The sequence below is a fragment of the Mus musculus genome, chromosome 2 (genome assembly GCF_000001635.26).
Source record: "Mus musculus strain C57BL/6J chromosome 2, GRCm38.p6 C57BL/6J".
NCBI lineage: Eukaryota > Metazoa > Chordata > Mammalia > Rodentia > Muridae > Mus > Mus musculus.
In genome coordinates, this window is record NC_000068.7 from 126,088,625 (window position 1) to 126,111,180 (window position 22,556).

Sequence of the window (22,556 nt, forward strand, 5' to 3'; positions counted from 1 at the left end):
GCATCTCTGAGTATTAAAGCTCTTTTTGTGAGGATCCACCCAATTTGCACCTTGCTGACATGAAAATTCTTGTAAAAAATTTTGAATTGTTCAGTTCATTTATCAACATCAGTCTCCCAGTTATGGCCTTTGAACTCTAAGCACTGACATCGTTTCCACTTTAGTATGATGGAAATATGTGACCGTTCATCCCACTGTGGTAAAGCAAAGGCCATTCTCCATTGTGCTCTTGTAGCTCTGCAGAATAATGCCTACGCAGGCAAACTACAGAGTAGAGGCTCAATCACATGAGCACACATCTCTGCATGGATGATCAAACTAAGTAACTTTTTACTTTTGTTACAATTGAGGCTAACATGGTAGAAAGTGAAGTCAAATTTACTAAATAGTCCCTCACCTGCAGGAGATAGAAGCTACCCCCTCTACATAAATATCTGGTGGATAGAGAATGAAGAGATTTGGGGACCCCAACATTAAAAAGAGTAGAAATTTACTGCCCAACTGGACATAACTAAATGTGTTTTATATTATTATGTTTTTGTTAAACTTAAGATGCTTTTGGCCTACAGCAGTATGTGCCATAAGTAAAACCACTAAACCACATCAGCTCTGCTCAATCTGAGGCTTAAAATAAATCTCATGTATATCACCTCTACAGACCATCATCTGCTTGTGGTTAGTTTGATTCTCCTGCAGAATTTGCTTTAATAATTGTGTTTGTTTTTTGGCTTGTTTTTATCAGAAAGAATGCAATGAGGATTGCAACTTCAAAGAACTGATTCTGGAAAACCATTATAACACCTATGCATCAGCTAAATGGACACACAGCGGAGGGGAAATGTTCGTTGCCTTAAATCAAAAGGGGATTCCTGTCAAAGGGAAGAAAACGAAGAAAGAACAAAAAACAGCCCATTTTCTTCCTATGGCAATAACCTAAGTGTACATGGTATTTGAGAAACCAGTTTCATTCAGCAGGGAGATTTCTTTCCAGTGGACTTTTCTTCTCTCTCTCTCTCTCTCTCTCTCTCTCTCTCTCTCTCTCTCAGTAACCAAGAAAGGCTGGAAAACTACTGAAAACTGATCAAGCTGGACTTGCGCATTTTTGTTTATTTTAAAAGACTGCATTAAAGAAAGATTTGAAGAATATACACAAAAATCAGATTTAGTAAAGGTTGTAAAAAGTTGTAAAAGTGGTTGTACAATCATGATGTTAGTAACGTGATATTTTTCTTAAATTAATTTACCCTTAAGAGTATGTTAGATTTGACTATCTGATAATGAATATTTAATATCACTATCTGCTTATAAAATGGCTGCTATAATAATATTAATAATGCAGATGATGTTATATAAGGTATGTCAGACCTAAAGGCTGCTGGGATGCTTTGTCAGATGATCAAGCCCCACACAAACTACAGACGATGAGCAGTGTTTGAAAGCTTTCCAGTGAGAACTATAATCCGGAAAAATGAATGTTTTCAACATTTTATTATAGAATAGAATCTACAGGTGGTTTTACAAAATCACAGGCTTGGAACATGCCTGTACTGACTAATATGAACAAAAATCCACTCAAATTGAAAAGGTATTGCTAACAGGATGTTTTAAAAATCTGTATATAAAATAGCAATAATGATGATAATATTGTATTTCATCTCACCACAAAATAATATTTTATAATCCCTTAAAATAAATTTCAGAAATCTTTACATTTTTTTCAAGTAAATCTATCTGTTGTATAAATCACATTTGGGAACACAACTTTTAGTAAATGCTCTTCCCACAAATAATCATGCTTATTTCCCTCTGTGATTACAGCATTAAACTCTACTTTAAGTTGTATTTGAATTTTATTGTTTTGTTATTTAAGTTTATGTTATTTATAAAGAAAAAAACCTTAAGAAGCTGTATCTGTTTCATATGCTTTTAATTTCAAGGGAGCAACAAACCCGACTGGCTGCAGTGCAGATGTCCCCTCCCCTGGTGGCTGACACCATGACTAGCACACAACACTTGGCTAGCAAGTGCTGGATGGCAGACAAAAACGACAGCCTGTAGCCATGCTCACAATAGATGTCTCACAGAGAACAATACAAATATGTGGGAGAGATTTTACACAACGCTCGTGCCAATGAATTTGGATCATATACGTAAAAAAGAAGTATTTAGTGAGGATGTATTTTTGAAAATAGGCATATTTAAAGTTAGCAATTTGATGTCTTTAGAAGTTTTTGCCATACAAGATATGCCAACATTGAAATGGCAAGAGTGAAACTCCAATAGAGGTTGTAGTCAGCCTTGAGGCCTCAGGTTGGGCCACAAATGACAGGCTTAATAAGTAGATGAATACTTACTCCATAGTTCTGCAACCAGTAGATGGATGCTGACATAAATTTATGAATAAGTACTTATGAAGGGAAGGGCAACATTTATTTAAATTGTTGGTATATTAATTAATGCGGTATCAACTTCATAGTGCTTGTCATTAAAGTTTCTTTATATTACATACAACACTTTTTGGTAATATGTTTATATGTTAAGGTATATGATAAAGCCTTGTCAACAAAAAAGAATCAATTGACTTTGTGTTTGTCCAGGCATCCAGGCTACTGGAAGGTCAGAAGTGTTGCCCTTTGCCACATACACTGAAGGACACACATGAGGCAATACTTTGTATTAGCATCCAATTCAAGACTACTTGTAATCTAGCTTCCTAGCCCAGGTACTGTAACTGGAGTCTTGTACACATACCAAAGGTAGAAAAAGACTGTTCTTCTTAGTTGTTTCATAGGTGTCTAGCTGATTATGACTAGAGTTTATAATCAACATATATATGTAAATCCATTAAATAATATTTTCCAAGGAAAAGGTGAAATGCAATTATTCTTACTAAAAGTTTAAAAACTCGGAGCAAAGCATAATCACGCAGAAGCTTAAACAGAAGTAGTAACCATACACAGAAGGTGGCTATAGTGATTACCAAATTAGTTACTAAGAAAAAGCCATTAGAATATTGGACTTAAATTAGACAGAACCAATATTGAGTAGTAAAGCCATTCTTAGTGATATGCCATGTACAAAATCTGCCCACAAGCACTAACATTTTTGTTACTTTTAGATCATGTGCCTGTGTAAATGTCTTTATGGGTGTGTAAATCTAGTGTGGACAGTAGTCATGGAGTTGAGCAGAGGGTTCTAGGAGCTGAGCTTGGGTCCCTTGCAAGAACAGTGTGTGTTCTTAACTGATGACCCATCTCGCCTGGCCCAGTTCTTATTTTTAACATGCAATTTCAAAAACACCTGTTTAGTCAAATACATTTAGAATTCTAGAGTCTTGAAAGTCTATGAGGCCTTCATCTTACTCCTCTTTCACATCAGGAAACTGAAATTTTTAACACACTGGGTGCTGGATGAATGCAGGTTACCTTGGAGTCTCAGACACTAAGCTTGTGTCTTAGTCTCACCTTGTCAGTGATCACCTTGTTTTGCTTGATTTTAATTTCCATCAAGATGTCATCTTTTTATGTGAGAATACTTGTGGTTTGCTTGTCAATTCACTTAGCACGTAATGATACCATTATGATTTGACTCTAATGGAGAAAGGAATGTGGTTTCCAATTCTGATTCCTAAGCAGCTTTTATGTGAACTTCTTTATAAATGAAAAGTATCACACAAGACATTTTCATAATCATAGTATTCCTTTCTAAAGTGTTCTTTAAAAAGAAAACCATATCAACTCATGGATTTCCCCAAGCTGGTAAAGGACTAAGTAAGAGAATATGACTCGTTAACACAATAAGTAAAATGATACTTCCAGTACAAGTGAACTAAAACACTCCAACAGATAAGCTATAATGTAGACCACTGACCTTTGAGTTGTTATAAATCCAACTCAGATATGAAAAAGAAGGCAGGCTAGAGGTTCTATCACTTAGAGGGTTTCTTTCTAGCTTCTAGGGTGCCAAAAACATGAAGAGTGATTATGGAGATACTCTGATTCATGATCCCCCACATATTCAGTTATAGTGTAGAATGAAATCCTAAGAAACCTTATAAAGATGGCTTTCCAAGGTGGCTCTGCTGACCCTAGTGATGAGGGCACAGGTGAGCCTCACCGGGTGTGATAATGGGAGAGCTGTCCCCACCAGCTGCAGCAGTTGGGAGAGCTGGCCCTGCACCTTGACTGGGCAACACAGTAGAACTGGTTTGTGGTGGCATGTGTGGGGTGCAGGTGAGGTGGCCCTGAAGTCATGAAAGCAGGAGAGCCAGTCTTGTTCTTTGTCAGCTGCAGCATTGGTGAGCTGGCTAAGGCAGTACTGGGGAGCTTGTCCTGGTGGTGTGATGGTGGGGTCAGGAGAGCTTCCAGGCTGACCAACTCAGCTACCATCCAGGCCTATATTCAGAGGTTTGAGTTGGCCCACCCTAACATCTACCTCATGTATGAGCTGCTGGAGCACATGAAAGAGCCAATCCTGCAGATCCAAAGCTGTAGAAGCACCATGATCCGGGGCAACCAAGGATGTCTGAGAGGAGTCCCAGTGAGGATTCAGTACTGAAGATGCAGCAGAAGCCAGAGGCCTCAAGCCAAGCCCATAGCTGGCTGCAGCGAACACGTACAAGGAAAGATGTGCAGACAAAAGGGTGTACTGTGCGCACACCGGGCCACACTGCACCTTCCATGACAGTATTTCGGTTTAGTTTTTTTATTATTTCTTGTTATTTTCTTTTGGAGGGGAGGTTGCAAGGGTGGAAGGGTTGGGGCGATGAGTGGGATTGGAGCAGGTGATGTGACATTCACAAAGAACCAATACAAAGCAAAAGGAAAAAAGTTATCTCCCAAAGACAGAACATTTTACATTTAAATTTAAAATCTGTTTTCTTGAAATTCATGTGAGTTTTGTCTTTTACTCTGGTAATACTTATATTTGCTTTAATATGAAAATGTCTCCAGTTGATGTCAGCGAACCAAACGGAAGTTTTCAGTGGCTATCTGAACTTATTGCAAAGCTTTGCTTTCACCCTTACCCTGTGTCACATAGATGAGACAAATGGTTTTCTATCTTTCATAGTCCAACTTCACATACAAATAATACAGGCATAAACAAACAAAAATTAAGCCAAGATCATTTTGTAAAAGTGTGATTTTAAAAATATTTAACACCTAATGTGGGTGGTTATTAGTTAGTCAAAATACTTCATTGATTCTTAATGCTGGGGAGAGACAGAGAGAGGCAGATTCCTGGTGCCTTCCTGCAGCCAATCAGGCCAATAGATGAGCTACAGTCCCAGAGAGAGACCCATCTCGAAAAATAAGGTGGAGAGTGCTACAGAAAGATACTCAACCTCAGGCTTCTGCGTGTATGTGTGTGTGCATTCGTGTGTGTGTGTGTGTGTGTGTGTGTGTGTGTGTGTGTGTGTGTCTGACACGGGCCTATATGAATATCAGATATTGTCATGTGTGGCCATTTTAAAGATAACCTTAAAGTAGGTGGTTAGAGTTCTTAGAATGTTCTTACTATGGAGCAGCTTGTAAAAGGTGCCCATGCAACTGTCAGTGGTATTGTCAGGTTACTCTTTGCTTACTCTACTACAGTCAACAAAATTTTAATATTCAATGACAGTGACTTATTCTATTTCACTCCCATTTGCTCTCCAATTTTGAAAATTTTATCAATTTATTTTCTTTTGAATTGAGACTTGACAGGAAGCAAGAAAATCTTACTATCTTACCAACACCTCCTTAGGAGCCAGGTAATTACTCTCATGAGAAGGTGTCTCCTAGTTTCCCATTTGCTTCTTGGCTGTGACAGTCCTATTTGCCAAATCACCATCCCGAGCTTTCTGAAAGTTAATGCCATTATATGACCAGGAATTATTCCTTTCTTCTGTCTGGATGCAGCTATGTATTAGTTATTATGGTGTATAACATGAAAATTTAATAACACAGCAGTTCTTTTGCTTTATAATTCTCTGGATGCCCCGTCTGCAAGCCCTCATAAAGTTGTAATGAAGGTATTAGCCAGAGAGGCCCCTGATCTCAACACTCAGTGCTGAGGGAAACCCAGCACCACCTTTACCGGCTGAGCTGCAAACACCAGCTAGCTCCTCATTTCACAGCACTGTTTTCCCAAAGAACTTTATTTCCTACAAAACAGTGAGTCAGAGAATAAAATTTCCTGAATGGAAGCCAGTTTTAAGAAACGATCTCTAGTGGAGCCTGTTCCTCGAACTGGGCCACCTTGTCTGGCCTCAATGGTAGAGGATACGCCTAGTCCTGCAGTTACTTCATGTGTGGGGTGGGGGTGAGGGTTGTGGGTGATACCTAGAAAGGGGGCTCCCCTTTTCAAGGGATAATGGGAGTGAGGAATGGGGAGAGGGTCTGTATGAGGGAGGAGATAGGGACTGATATTGGGATGTACAGTGAATAAATAAGTTTAATAATAATCTTTAGTGTGATGTTACTTCTATACACACACAAGAGGAGGAAAAGAAGACCACTGTAAAGTATCTATTGCAAGTCATTCGTTAGATGACCATTTAAGGCTTTACCATAAACCCACATGTTTTACAGCCTAATAAAACCAATTCAAGGCATTCATAGAGAAACAGATGAAACAGGCGTATTTTCTGTGGAAAATTGGTCCTTTCTTCCACATGAAAATGAGAGAAAGCTTGGATCCTATCTGTTTTTGCTAGCCTGCATTGTGCCTTCTTAGGTCTAACATGGGAGGAGCTGACAATGACACCCGGGTTCCACAGGAGGACAGCATCATGTCTTCAGACTCAACCCAAAAGTAATTCTCTTCTTATCTTCACTACCTTAAGAGAATAGGATCATAGATGTCATTTGAATTTCCTTTAAGGCATTAAGAGTTTTGTTCCAGAAGGCAGAGGCACTTAAGCACTCATAGTTGCCCAAGGCCATCTAAGTCAGTGGTTCTCTGCTCCTTTAGGCCCACAGGACCCTTTCAAAGGGGTCACCTATGACCATCAAAAATCCAGATATTTACATTTTGATTCATAACAGCAGCAGAGTTATAGTCATGAAGCAGTGACAAAATAATGTTATGGTTGGGGTCACCACAACATGAGGAACTGTGTTAAAGGCATTAGGAAGGTTGAGAACCACTGTCCTAAACAAAATGAAATCTGAAGACCCGAAAGCTATTGGATTGGTCTCCATGCAGAACGCACACTGGAATCACCGCCAGGACTTTTCTTCCTCTTGAAACAGTGAGGCACAGGCTTTACCCTAGGTCAGCTCTGTCAGTGAATACAGATTGGGGAGTGTCATTTTTATATTCCCCAGAACTCTCTACTGCTCTTGTTGCAATGAGAACTAACAAGACAAGTAGAAAAAACCAAAGCAAGCACCTTTCTAGCCTAGTCCTGGCTCATTATCTCCTTTTTAACACAGTGACAAGTCTTACTCCTCACCAACCCAACTTTCCACCATGTTCCTATTGACAGTTAGCACTAGAAGGAACACAAACTTGAGAAAGAGCTATCATCATTCTTACAATGAGATTATTATGGAATATAAGGTGAATAAAAGCCCATTCTCCAAAAGAACATGCATTAGATATGATAAAATCCCTCTTTTCACATTTGTGATTGGTTTCCACATCACACAGACTACAATCTTAAATTGCATGGAGGCCAGCAGGGCAGCAGTGGAACAAAGGTAACTGGTTGAAAACCTTGCTGCTGGTTAAGCAGGACAAGACAACAGGCAGAACGACAGGCAGAACATAAGCATATGTTCAGTTTGCTGAGCAGGAACTGTCAAGTTCATTAAAAATACCAAAAATGGGTTAGGTCTTTTGGGACTCCTGAACCTGAATGGCTGTATCTTTGCCAAGATTAGGGATGTCTAGGGTTATTGTTTTACATATATTTTATACTTTCCCTCTTCTGAGACCCCAAGACTCAGATATTTGTTTGTGTAATGGTGCCCACATGTCTCGGGCTTTGGGTTTTTGTGTTCTTTGTCTTTCCTCTTTTTTCTTCTACTTTCTCTTTTTTTTTCATCTGATTGGAATATTCACAAAAACTGTCTTTAAGTGCAGATTTTTTTTTTCTGCTTTAGACTGCTGTTGAGTCTCTCAGCTGTGTTTGTATTTGGCTTGTTCAGTTCTTCAGTTCCAAGGGTTCTATCTGGTTCTTCTCCATGCTAAATCTGGAGAGCTCTCGTTCTAACTCATGGCATTTTTTTCTGTTATTTTTCTCTCCGTAGTTGCTCATGTTTTATTGACTTTCCTTAGAATCAATCCTCTGAACATCTTATCAGGCGCCTCATCGGATTTAAGGTTAGTTGCCAGAAAATTACTATGCTCTATCTGTTGATAACATGTCTGGGAAAGTTCTTTCTAGGCATGTCACCATAACTATATAAATACTCTTACCTTTCCCTGTCTCATGTCTGTCACTTATCCCTGGTTTTAAAAAGTACATTTCCAAACAAGCACAGCAGCTATTGAGTGAGGGGACAGTCTACCCTCTGAGTAAGTGCTGCCAGCCACAGTGTGAAAGCATGCAGCACTCCTGCTCCAGTGCCTCAGAGACAGCATCATTAGGGAAAGCAAGCATTTAACGCTGTTTGCTTGATGGCGCTCTCTGCCTCAAAGAACGTCTGTCTCTTAGGCCCAGAACTCCATGTTGATAGGCTTTCACAAGATCATCTCATACTGCCCAGCTTTTCCCCCCTCCTCAGTTATCTTCTGTATCACTGTGTTGCTAGGCAACAATTATTCTTACAATTTTACTTCAAATTTTGTTGGCCAGTAATGTTCATTGTTAAGTGTTGATGTGCTTTATAAAGTATGTACTGTATGTATGCATCACTGAGTTCACTATTAATTTGTCCAGTGTTGATGATGCTTCCCAATGATGGAAAGAGGAAAGTGTTGGCTTCATGATAAGGGAAGTCCAATCAGCTATATCCATAACTCTAAAAATAATAGTATAAAAAAGTATATTGATGCAGGAGAGATGCTTGGCAGTTAAAAATAATTGCTGCTCTTGTAGAGGACCTGGGTTTGGTTACAAGCACCCACATTGGACAGTTCACAACTTTATGAGACTAGTTCCTGGGGATTTGATGTCTTCTTCAAGGCCTCTGAAGGCATGGTGGTTCATGATTTTAATTCCAGCACCCAGCAAAGGCAAAAGCAGGCAGACCTCTGAGTTGAAGAACAGTATGTTCTATGTAGCTAGGTCCTGTCTCAAAAATACTTTAAACATTTTAAATTTGGGGGGGATTGGAGAGATGGGCTGGTGGTTAAGAACACTGGCTGCTCTCCTAGAGGTTTTATTCTGCTCTGGGGCTCACAACTGTCCGTAACTCCAGTTCTAGGGGTCTCTGAGGGCACCAAGCATACATGTGGTGCTTAGACATACATGCAGGAAAGAACATTAATTCACATAAAATAAAAATAAGCTATAAAATGTTACATTTTTCTTTTACAGAGATGTATTTATCATAATCTAATATTGTGAATTAATTTTCTGCATGTTTATGTATTGTTTACATTGATATAGATGGTCCTTATGATCTGAGAGTAATTGTCGACAGTATTTTAAATATTTTTATGTTTACATTATTTAAAAAACTTGAATCATGTTTAAAAATATTATATATATAATGTTTTGATAAAATCCATAATTCTATTCTCTCTATTCAGTTTACCCACCAAAATGTTCCCATTCCAACATTACATGTTTTCTGTCCCCTCTTTAAATAACCTCTGAGAGCATCTAGTGCTGCCTGTAACTGCATGGGTGCATGGGTCTCAGATCATCTGAGAGCATGGACAGTCTCTCCAGGGCCACCCCACTGAAGAAACCTGACACTGCCTTCCCCAGGAGCCCTCAGTTGCCAATATTCTCTTCTACAGCTCCTTACTCTTCCTGCTGGGATTTTGGCTAGCTTGATCTTGTGCAAGTCTTGGGCACAAAGTCCTAGTCACTGTGAGTTCATGAATGAGATACCGTTTCATGCCAGACATCTCTCTCTTTGGATCTTGGGATCTTTCCTCCCAATCTTCCATGATGATGCTGAGCTTTGAGAGGATACATGATACAGATGTCTCATTTAGAGCTGAGCTTGCCAGCTATTGCTCTCAGCATGCTGACTGGTTGTGGGTCACTGTATTCATCACTGTCTATTACAAAAAGAATCTGCCAGATGGGAAGCACAGCTAGCTCTGGCCTATCTTCTTCCAGTTAGACAGATATTTGTTAAGCATCAAGACAGGGCATTAAGTGAGGGAGGGGGTTGCCATCCCACAGTCAAAACTCTGACCCATATTTTTTCCTGTCTGAAAGAACTCCAGGGATGGAAATGGAGAGGAGCCTGAGGAAAACAAGGTCTAGTGACATGCCCAAAGTGGGATCCAGCTCAAGGGGAGGCCCCAAGGCCTGACACTATTACTGAGGATATGGAGGGCTCACAAAAAAAGGGACTAATCAGGATGTACTCTGAAATACCCAACAAGTAGCTAAAAGAGTCAGATGTAGATATTTGTACCCAACCAATGATTAACTCCTGTAGTTGAATTAGGGAAAAGCTGGAAGAAGCTGAGGAGGAGGGCGACCCTGTAGGAGGACCAGCAGTCTCAATTAACCTGGACCCCTGAGATCTCTCAAACACTGGACCACCAACCAGGCAGCATACACCAACTGATATGAGGCCCCCAACACATATACAGCAGAGGACTGCTAGGTCTGGATTCAGTCAGAGAAGATGCACCTAACCCTCAAGAGACTGGAGGCCCCAGGGAGTTTAGAGGTCTGGTGGGGTGGATGGTGAGTGGTGGGTGGTGGGTGATGGGGACATCCTTGTGGATACAGGGTGGCAGGAAGGAGGTATGGGAGGGTGGAGCCGCAGGGGAATAAAATCTGGAGTGTAAATAAATAAATAAAAGATTAAATTAAAAATTGAATGCTATAAAAATTCATATTATACCTGAAATCTGTGAAATGGAAGAAACATTAAAAATTTTTGACAGGCAAATAAATATACAATAGGAATGCACACAGACAGTCTTAATGGACTTCTTTAACTCTCCAGTGGCAAAACTTACCTGGGAAGTCATAGCTGTGTGGAAGTGGGAGGTGATAGCACCTCTACCCCCTCTGATTGGAAGGGACTCTGCTCTCAGAGCACTCACCTGGTAGGATGACTGATTCTTGCCAGCACTAAAGCATGCTATGAAAAAAGCATATCTTTTGTGTCTTGACCTCTAGCATGTAGGATCTTTTCTGGTTTATGTATGGCATTCTAGAAAGCTTATTAAAGGATATCAGTAGCAAGCAAGCCATTTCCTATAATTACTAGTAGATAGGAATCATGTGTCATGGTATTTATACAGCTAAGAGTAGGAAACCATTTGTGATCAATCACTTCCAAATGTACAGATCTTAAAAGTCATAATGAACTAGTTAAAGAATTGTAGCATCATACATTAGCCAAAGAGTAGACCGAAAGGTCACCCCTTCTTGCCTCGTATATCTGAAGGAAAACACCAGAAGGTAGCTCTCTCCACATTGTGCTCAACTGAAAAGACTTCGTCCTGATCCAGCTGGTGAGAAGTGAAACCCGTACATCAAGACTGTGCTTGGTACTGAAGGCACAGCATAAATAGGAGAGAAAGAAACTTGTCTTTAAAAGTTCATTAATTCAGAGTAGTTAAGGAGCTCTGATTTTTGTGTAGCAGTTTTAGGCATAGAATTCAAGAAACAGAAGAAAATACAAAGATAATTCAAAGCAAAATATATTTCAATTTTCCTATAAGTGGGCTATTTAATAAATAAGTCATTTTGAAAAGAAAAGGTGAGGAAATGCCCATACTCCTTATCACAAAATAAATTCCAAATGGATTCAGTGAGTCAGTCAAATATAGAAGCAAAATCACAGGTAAGCAATTTGATAACTTTATTAAGTCTTGACAAAGTGCAACAAGACTTACACTCTAAAAGAAATATGATTTAAATGTATGAAATAAAAAAGTTAAACTTCTCTGCTGCAAGACACATTGCCACCTGTTAGCCACACAGTCTAAGTGAGAACATTCGGAGCCCTAAAGATTGACACAAGCGTGTTGCAGCAGGTGGACAGGAAAAGGCCTTAAAACATACTGCAATGACAGCTATTTACAAATTAAACTATATTCTAGATCATCCCTAATTGAATTGTTAGAAAAACAGACAAATAACTGGCCTAGCATACATGACAGTGGCTACCTGCCCACACCTAAGTTGCCACATTACTTACTGCCTGGTATGTGCTCCTGGCTGGGAATGACGCTCCTTCTCAACTTCACAGGTACACGCCTGCTGCCATGAATGGTGGTTGTGCAGAGGTCTTGCAGTTTCCAGTGGGTCCAAAAGCCAGTTTCAGGCTTTAGACCTGTTAATATAATGTGCATATTTAGCCAATCAGATTTTTACTAAGTAGAGTTGTCTGCTCCTATTGTAGCAGCTCCTCTGCCACAGGGGTCCCTACCCAAATAGCGCCGAGAAGGAGCGAGCCTCCCAGAAGTGTAGACAGGACTGTGAGTGCAGGCAGGACCACCACTGCTGCTCAGAGGAACCTGCCCAGATCCCTCAGGACACAGGAACTGAGGGGTGGCCTGGGATAGGAGGCTTCCAGTCTCCATCTCCCCCCCAGAGCTGATCCTGTGCCACAGAGCCACATACACAAATACTACCAGGAGAGAGCTGGTCTCCCAGGAGTGCCTACACACCTGTGAGCACAGGTAAGACCACCATTTCTCTTCAAATTCCTGGCCCAAGAGGGACCCTCACAGAGCCATCAGGACACAGGAACCAAGGATCAGCTGGGGACAGGATCCTTCTGGTCTCGGTCTGCACCCCAGAGCCGGCCCTGTATCATAGCTCTCCGCCAGCCCTGTAACACAGTTCTCCATACCCAAATTCCTCCTAGAGAGAAATGGACTCCCAGTAGTACTGACACTCAGGCTTGCAGGAGGGACAAGCCAAAGATAGAGACAGCAAGACCAGCTAACACCAGAGATAACCAGATGGCAAAAGGCAAGCACAAGAACATAAGCAAGAGAAACAAAGATTACTTGGCATCATTAGAACCCAGTTCTCCCACCAAAGCGAACCCTGGTTACCCCAACACAACAGAAAAGCAAGACTATGATTTATAATCACATCTAATGATGGTGATAGAGGAATTTAAGGACATAAATAACTCCCTTAAAGAAATATAAGAGAACATAGGTTAACAGGTAGAAGCCCTTAAAGAGGAAACCCAAAAATCCCTTAAAGCATTACAGGAAAACACAAAAAAACAGGTGAAGGAACTGAACAAAGCCATCCAGGATCTAAAAATGGAAATAGAAACAATAAAGAAAACACAAAGGGAGACAACACTGGAGATAGAAAACTTAGGAAAGAGACCAGCAGTCATAGATGCATGCATTATCAACAGAATACAAGAGATAGAAGACAGAATCTCAGGTACAGAAGATATCATAGAAAACATTGACACAACAGTCAAAGAAAATGCAAAATGCAAAATGCTCCTAACTCAAAACATCCAGGAAATCCAGTACACAATGAGAAGACCAAACCTAAGGATCATAGGTATAGAAGAGAGTGAAAATTCCCAACTTAAAGGGCCAGTAAATATTTTCAACAAAATTATAGAAGAAAACTTCCCTAACTTAAAGAAAGAGATGCCCATGAACATATAAGAAGCTTACAGAACTCCAAATAGATTGGACCAGAAAAGAAACTGCTCCTGTCACATAATAATCAAAACACCAAACACACTAAACAAAGAATATTAAAAGCAGTAAGGGAAAAGGTCAAGTAACATATAAAGGCAGACCTATCAGAATTACACCAGACTTCTCACCAGAGACTATGAAAGCTACAAGATCCTGGGGAGATCTCATACAGACCCTACGAGAACACAAATGACAACCCAGACTACCATACCCAGCAAAACTCTCAATTATCATAGATGGAGAAACCAAGATATTCCATGACAAAACCACATTTATACAATATCTTTCCACAAATCCAGCCCTACAAAGGATAATAGATGGAAAACTCCAACACAAGGAAGGAAAAGAAAGTAATCTTCTTTCAACAAACCCAATAGAAGATAATCTCTTAACATCAATGGTCTCAATTTCCCAATAAAAAGACTTAGACTAACAGACTGGACATGCAAACAAGGCCCAGAACTTTGCTGCATACAGGAAATGCACCTCAGTGTCAAAGACAAACACTATCTCAGAGTAAAGGGCTGGAAAACTATTTTTCAAGCAAATGGTCCTAAGAAACAAGCAGGAGTAGCCATTTTAATATCAGATAGAATTGACTTTCAACCAAAAGTCATCAAAAAAGATAAGGAAGGACACTTCATACCCATCAAAGCCAAACTCTACCAAGATGAACTCTCAATTCTGAACATCTATGCTCCAAATGCAAGGGCACCCAGAATTCTCAACTGAGGAATATCGAATGGCTGAGAAGCACCTAAAGAAATGTTCAACAACCTTAGTTATCAGGGAAATGCAAATCAAAACAACCCTGAGATTACACTTCACACCAGTCAGAATGGCTAAGATAAAAAATGCAGGTGCCAGCAGATACTGGCAAGGATGTGGAGAAAGAGGAACACTCCTCCATTGCTGGTGGGATTGCAAGCTGGTACAACCTCTCTGGAAATCAGTTTGGTGGTTCCTCAGAAAATTGGACATAGTACTATCTGAGGACCCAGCAATACCAGTCCTGGGCATATACCTAGAAAAATGCTCCAACATTTAATAAGGACACATGCTCCATTATGTTAACAGCAGCCTTATTTATAATAGCCAGAAGCTGGAAAGAACCCAGATATCCCTCAACAGAGGAATGGATACAGAAAATGTGGTAAAGTTACACAATGGAGTACTTCTCAGCTATTAAAACCAGTGAATTTATGAAATCCTTAGGCAAATGGATGGAAGTAGAAAATATCATCCTAAGTGAGGTAACTCAATCACAAAGGAACACATATGGTGTGCACACACTGATAAGTGGGTATTAGCCCAGAAGCTCAGAATAGCCAAGCTACAATTTACAGACCACATGAAGCTCAAGAAGGAAGACTAAAGTGTGGATACTTTGGTCCTTCTTAGAAGAGGGAAGTATACCCATAGGAGGAGTTACAGAGATAAAGTGTGGAGCAGAGACTGAAGGAAAGACCATCCAGAGACTGCCCCACCTGGAGAGCCATCCCATATACAGTCATCAAACCCAGATACTGTTTTGGATGCCAACAAGTGCTTGCTGACAGGAGCCTGATATAGCTGTCTCCTGAGAGGATCCACCAGTGCCTGACAAATACAGAGGTGGATGCTTTCAGCCATCCATTGGACTGAGCACAGGGTCCCCAATGGAGGAGCTAGAGAAATGACTCAAGGAGTTGAGGTGTTTGCAGCCCTATAGAAGGAACAAGAGTATGAACCAACCAGTACTCCCAGAGCTCCCAGGGACTTAACCACCAACCAAAGAATACACATGGAGGGACCCATGGCTCCAACTGCATAAACTAAGGATATGTAGCAGAGGATGGCCTTGTTGGTCATCAATAGGAGGAGAGGCCCTTGGTCCTGTGAAGGCTCGATGTCCCAGTGTAGGGGACCGCCAGGGCTAAGAAGGGGGAGTGGGTTGGTTGGTGAGCAAGGGGAGGGCAGAGGAGATAGGGGGCTTTTGGGGAGAACCAGGAAAGGGAATAACATTTGAAATATAAATAAAGAGAATTAAATATATATATATATATTTCAGTAAAGGAGTGGGTGGTTGTGGCCAGGGCTCTAGGTTGGTTCATTGTATTTAATTTGTATTTAATAAGTACCCCTGTAATTATTTGCTGTATCTAGAAACAGTCTAACCCCAAGAAGGCTACATTCTCAGGTGTAAAAATATAAAATGTAAAAGATACAATTAACAATTAATGTAGTCTGGTGGTAAACTTCCCTTCTGTTTCTGGGATAAACTCTACAGTGTGTGTGTGTGTGTGTGTGTGTGTGTGTGTGTGTGTGTGTGTGTGTGTGTGTGTGTGTAAAATGTAGAGAGAAATAGTGTGTTGGTTCTTCTTCAACGCTATGAGATTTGCTCTCATCTGAACATCTTTCACTAGATTTAGTGTACAGCCATTATCCTTTCTCTGTTATATTGAGAACTGTCACTCTCTCGTGTTAGAGCCTTTGCTTCTTGAATTTCATTTCCTCTTTCATAGTTTATCTGATATTTTGTTGGGTATCTGTACAATAGCTTCATAAGAAGAAGGTGAATTCAAAGTAACTTTCTTAAAAGGATCTTGTACATCTGAAAAATGCCTGGACTTCATTCTTAGCCTCACTTGACGGTGTTTGGGTTTAAGTTCTGAGTAATTTCCACTTCAAGTTGCTAAGTTGTTTCTCTATCCCAGCATTCAGAGCTGCTCACCAGCAGCTTAGTGGCATTCTGTTTTTGATTTCTCTGTTCTCTGGAAGTTCATTTTCTTTTTGGTTTCAAGGTTCTGAGAGTTCACAGTAAAGTCTGCAACAATCTGAGGTTTTTATTCCTTGTCCTAATGTCTTCCAAAGCAGAAAGTCAAGTCTTTTCAAATATGAGAACTTTAAAATGTACCTACTCCCTCTCTGGATTGTTTTGTTATTCTCTTTTTGGATATAATATAAAAACTGAAATCTAAAAATAGAAGAGGGGAAGGTTCAGTTTTTCCATATGAACTTAGATGTTAGATTATGAGATTTTTTTTTTAGCTTTCTTCTCCTCCTCTTCTTCCTCTTCCTCTTTCTCTTCTTGGTCTTCGTTCTCTTTTTCCTCCTCCTCTTCCTCTTCTTCCTCCTTCTCTTCTTTAGAATATACCTCAAGGCCAGAAATGTCCTCCAGAGGAATTTGCTTTGCTATATTTTTTAATATTTAGTTTTGTTTTTAACTCTGGTCAGTTATTTTCTAAGTTACTTTATTTTTTTTTCTTGAGCAGTGGATTATTTAAGAATATATTTCTTTTGTTTTTTAATTTGGAAATATTTATGGGATAAATTATCAGAACTCAATACATGTATACAATATATAATAAATCATGGTTAAAACATTTCTATCTCATCAACTGTTAATTTTATATGTTGAGAATTTCATATTTTTCTATTAATTTTGAAATAGATCATATGCTGTTTTTTTCCCATTTTTTATTAGGTATTTAGCTCATTTACATTTCCAATGCTATACCAAAAATCCCCCATAGCCACCCACCCCCACTCCCCTACCCACCCACTCCCCTTTTTTGGCCCTGACGTTCCCCTGTACTGGGGCATATAAAGTTTGCATGTCCAAAGGGCCTCTCTTTCCAGTGATGGCCGACTAGGCCATCTTTTGATACATATGCAGCTAGAGTCAAGAGCTCCGGGGTACTGGTTAGTTCATAATGTTGATCCATCTATAGGGTTGCAGATCCCTTTAGCTCCTTGGGTACTTTCTCTAGCTCCTCCATTGGGAGCCCTGTGATCTATCCATTAGCTGACTGTGAGCATCCACTTCTGTGTTTGCTAGGCCCCGGCATAGTCTCACAAGAGACAGCTACATCTGGGTCCTTTCGATAAAATCTTGCTAGTGTATGCAATGGTGTCAGCGTTTGGATGCTGATTATGGGGTGGATCCCTGTATATGGCAGTCTCTATATGGTCCATCCTTTCATCTCAGCTCCAAACTGTCTCTGTAACTCCTTAGAAGGGTGTTTTGTTCCCACTTCTAAGGAGGGGCATAGTGTCCACACTTCAGTCTTCATTTTTCTTGAGTTTCATGTGTTTAGGAAATTGTATCTTATATCTTGGGTATCCTAGGTTTGGGGCTAATATCCACTTATCAGTGAGTACATATTGTGTGAGTTCCTTTGTGAATGTGTTACCTCACTCAGGATGATGCCCTCCAGGTCCATCCATTTGGCTAGGAATTTCATAAATTCATTCTTTTTAATAGCTGAGTAGTACTCCATTGTGTAGATGTACCACATTTTCTGTATCCATTCCTCTGTTGAGGGGCATCTGGGTTCTTTCCAGCTTCTGGCTATTATAAATAAGGCTGCTATGAACATAGTGGAGCATGTGTCCTTCTTACCAGTTGGGGCATCTTCTGGATATATGCCCAGGAGAGGTATTGCTGGATCCTCCGGTAGTACTATGTCCAATTTTCTGAGGAACCGCCAGACGGATTTCCAGAGTGGTTGTACAAGCCTGCAATCCCACCAACAATGGAGTAGTGTTCCTCTTTCTCCACATCCTCGCCAGCATCTGCTGTCACCTGAATTTTTGATCTTAGACATTCTGACTGGTGTGAGGTGGAATCTCAGGGTTGTTTTGATTTGCATTTCCCTGATGATTAAGGATGTTGAACATTTTTTCAGGTGCTTCTCTGCCATTCGGTATTCCTCAGGTGAGAATTCTTTGTTCAGTTCTGAGCCCCATTTTTTAATGGGGTTATTTGATTTTCTGAAGTCCACCTTCTTGAGTTCTTTATATATGTTGGATATTAGTCCCCTATCTGATTTAGGATAGGTAAAGATCCTTTCCCAATCTGTTGGTGGTCTTTTTGTCTTATTGACGGTGTCTTTTGCCTTGCAGAAACTTAGGAGTTTCATTAGGTCCCATTTATCAATTCTCGATCTTACAGCACAAGCCATTGCTGTTCTGTTCAGGAATTTTTCCCCTGTGCCCATATCTTCAAGGCTTTTCCCCACTTTCTCCTCTAAAAGTTTCAGTGTCTCTGGTTTTATGTGAAGTTCTTTGATCCATTTAGATTTGACCTTAGTACAAGGAGATAAGTATGGATCGATTCGCATTCTTCTACATGATAACAACTAGTTGTGCCAGCACCAATTGTTGAAAATGCTGTCTTTCTTCCACTGGATGGTTTTAGCTCCCTTGTCGAAGATCAAGTGACCATAGGTGTGTGGGTTCATTTCTGGGTCTTCAATTCTATTCCATTGGTCTACTTGTCTGTCTCTATACCAGTACCATGCAGTTTTTACCACAATTGCTCTGTAGTAAAGCTTTAGGTCAGGCATGGTGATTCCACCAGAGGTTCTTTTATCCTTGAGAAGAGTTTTTGCTATCCTAGGTTTTTTGTTATTCCAGATGAATTTGCAAATTGCTCCTTCTAATTCGTTGAAGAATTGAGTTGGAATTTTGATGGGGATTGCATTGAATCTGTAGATTGCTTTTGGCAAGATAGCCATTTTTACAATATTGATCCTGCCAATCCATGAGCATGGGAGATCTTTCCATCTTCTGAGATCCTCTTTAATTTCTTTCTTCAGAGACTTGAAGTTTTTATCATACAGATCTTTCACTTCCTTAGTTAGAGTCACGCCGAGATATTTTATATTATTTGTGACTATTGAGAAGGGTGTTGTTTCCCTAATTTCTTTCTCAGCCTGTTTATTCTTTGTGTAGAGAAAGGCCATTGACTTGTTTGAGTTAATTTTATATCCAGCTACTTCACCGAAGCTGTTTATCAGGTTTAGGAGTTCTCTGGTGGAATTTTTAGGGTCACTTATATATACTATCATATCATCTGCAAAAAGTGATATTTTGACTTCCTCCTTTCCAATTTGTATCCCCTTGATCTCCTTTTGTTGTCGAATTGCTCTGGCTAATACTTCAAGTACTATGTTGAAAAGGTAGGGAAAAAGTGGGCAGCCTTGTCTAGTCCCTGATTTTAGTGGGATTGCTTCCAGCTTCTCACCATTTACTTTGATGTTGGCTACTGGTTTGCTGTAGATTGCTTTTATCATGTTTAGGTATGGGCCTTGAATTCCTGATCTTTCCAGAACTTTTATCATGAATGGGTGTTGGATCTTGTCAAATGCTTTTTCTGCATCTAACGAGATGATCATGTGGTTTTTGTCTTTTAGTTTGTTTATATAATGGATTACATTGATGGATTTTCATATATTAAACCATCCCTGCATCCCTGGAATAAAACCTACTTGGTCAGGATGGATGATTGCTTTAATGTGTTCTTGGATTTGGTTAGCGAGAATTTTATTGAGGATTTTTGCATCAATATTCATAAGAGAAATTGGTCTGAAGTTCTCTATCTTTGTTGGATCTTTCTGTGGTTTAGGTATCAGAGTAATAGTGGCTTCATAAAATGAGTTGGTTAGAGTACCTTCTACTTCTATCTTGTGAAAAAGTTTGTGCAGAACTGGAATTAGATCTTCTTTGAAGGTCTGATAGAACTCTGCACTAAACCCGTCTGGTCCTGGGCTTTTTTTTGGCTGGGAGACTGTTTATAACTGCTTCTATTTCTTTAGGGGATATGGGACTGTTTAGAAGGTCAACTTGATCCTGATTCAACTTTGGTACCTGGTATCTGTCCAGAAATTTGTCCATTTCGTCCAGGTTTTCCAGTTTTGTTGAGTATAGCCTTTTGTAGAAGGATCTGATGGTGTTTTGGATTTCTTCAGGATCTGTTGTTATGTCTCCCTTTTCAGTTCTGATTTCGTTAATTAGGATTTTGTCTCTGTGCCCTCTAGTGAGTCTAGCTAAGGGTTTATCTATCTTGTTGATTTTCTCAAAGAACCAACTCCTCATTTGGTTAATTCTTTGAATAGTTCTTCTTGTTTCCACTTGGTTGATTTCACCCCTGAGTTTGATTATTTCCTGCCGTCTACTCCTCTTGGGTGAATTTGCTTACTTTTTTTCTAGAGCTTTTAGATGTGTTGTCAAGCTGCTAGTATGTGCTCTCTCCCGTTTCTTCTTGGAGGCACTCAGAGCTATGAGTTTCCCTCTTAGAAATGCTTTCATTGTGTCCCAAAGGTTTGGGTACGTTGTGGCTTCGTTTTCATTAAACTCTAAAAAGTCTTTAATTTCTTTCTTTATTCCTTCCTTGACCAAGGTATCATTGAGAAGAGTGTTGTTCAGTTTCCATGTGAGTGTTGGCTTTCTGTTATTTTTTTTGTTACTGAAGATCAGCCTTTGTGCATGGTGATCTGATAGGATACATGGGACAATTTCAATATTTTTGAATCTGTTGAGGCCTGTTTTGTGACCTATTATGTGGTCAATTTTGGAGAAGGTACCATGAGGTGCTGAGAAGAAGGTATATCCTTTTGTTTTAGGATAAAATGTTCTGTAGATATCTGTCAGATCCATTTGTTTCATCACTTCTGTTAGTTTCAGTGTGTCCCTGTTTAGTTTCTGTTTCCATGATCTGTCCATTGGTGAAAGTGGTCTGTTGAAGTCTTTCACTATTAAAAATATGGAACGCTTCACGAATTTGCGTGTCATCCTTGCGCAGGGGCCATGCTAATCTTCTCTGTATCGTTCCAATTTTAGTATATGTGCTGCCGAAGCGAGCACTCATATGCTGTTTTAACCAGTAGTTTCTCTACTGAGTCCAGGAGGAATCAGATATGACTTCTCCATTCTGGTTTTGATGGGTTTGATGCTCCTGATTCAGTCCCTCCTGTGCCCTTACCAGATTTTTGTGACCATCATTCTATTGTGTTGCTCCGAAGATATTGTAAATGGATGAGAACATACAGTATTTGTTTGTCTGGCTTGTTTCAATAGCGTATTGACCTCAAGTTCCCTCCATGGTGCTGCAAATGGCAGCACTTCATTTTTAAAAGAAGGGCTGTGTAGTAAGTAGATTCCTCGTATAAATACATGACATTTTCGTTATCCATTCATCCAATGGGGTTCATCATGACTGATGTGCTGCTTCAGCTATTGTGAAGTTGGGCTCATATTTTGTATTTTCTATATGCACAAAGGCATTTTAATTTGGTCACATGTCTAGTTTATTGCCTTCTATCCAAAGACTCAACATGCTTGGCTTAATTTATAGCCCTTGTGAGTAGGAACATTTGATTTTTTGCCTTACTATATGGAGAGATGTTATAAATGTCTTCTGTATTTGAAAGTAATCGGCACCTTTCATTTTCAGTGTTCTGTATAGTCATTACTCCACACTGTTCATCATGGTGTTATACCTTTCCCTTGGTTTGGGTTTTTGCTTTTTTTCTTCTCTCAGTCACTAGGAAAGCTATACTAATTTTCCTGAATTATTATAGCAGCTGTGCTAATAACTTGAGACAGTTTCCTTAGGTTCATGTAAATGATTTGATTATGCATTTATTAGAATAATTCATCTATTTTACTTATTTATTTTGAACTGTGTCCCAGCATGTAACTGTCCTACCTTAAACTTGAGATCTTTCTACTTGGACACTCTGGTCTGCAGGCATGTGCACAGTTGTTCACTTGGCTTGCCAATTATTTCAACGGGAGGTATTTGCTTTCTTTTGATAGTTCCTCCCCCACCCCGAGTTTTGTTAACATTTCTTCCAGGAATTGCTTGTTTTTTCATTCTATTAGAGTATTTTTTGAGTAGACAAAATTTTAATTATGATGAAATCCAGTTTACCAAGATTTTCTTTTATAAATTAAGATTTCACATCTGAGAAACTATGTCCCAATCTAAGGTGCAAATTTTTCTGTCTATGCTTTGCTGCTAATATTCC

General features: G+C 39.7%; 2 protein-coding genes and 1 non-coding gene across 6 annotated transcripts in view; 1 reads left to right on the forward strand and 2 right to left on the reverse strand.

Annotated features, from left to right (window-relative positions):
* The window catches only part of Fgf7 (fibroblast growth factor 7), a 56,528-nt gene extending 53,967 nt beyond the window's left edge, over window positions 1–2,561 (forward strand). The window contains exon 4 of the mRNA NM_008008.4: window positions 743–2,561. Coding sequence (NP_032034.1) covers window positions 743–937 — 195 coding nt within the window. The 3' untranslated portion in view covers window positions 938–2,561. The remainder of the gene's footprint in view (window positions 1–742) is intronic.
* Fam227b (family with sequence similarity 227, member B) overlaps window positions 1–22,556 on the reverse strand; it is a 168,681-nt gene that overhangs the window by 105,152 nt on the left and 40,973 nt on the right. For all 4 annotated transcript variants that reach the window (XM_006500348.4, XM_006500349.2, XM_006500350.2 and 1 more), the window contains one exon: window positions 12,276–12,410. In XM_006500348.4, the coding sequence (XP_006500411.1) occupies window positions 12,276–12,410 (135 nt within the window). The remainder of the gene's footprint in view (window positions 1–12,275; window positions 12,411–22,556) is intronic.
* On the reverse strand, window positions 21,284–21,390 carry Gm26496. Its single transcript, XR_003954254.1, has one exon. It is a non-coding gene; the product is annotated as a U6 spliceosomal RNA (small nuclear RNA).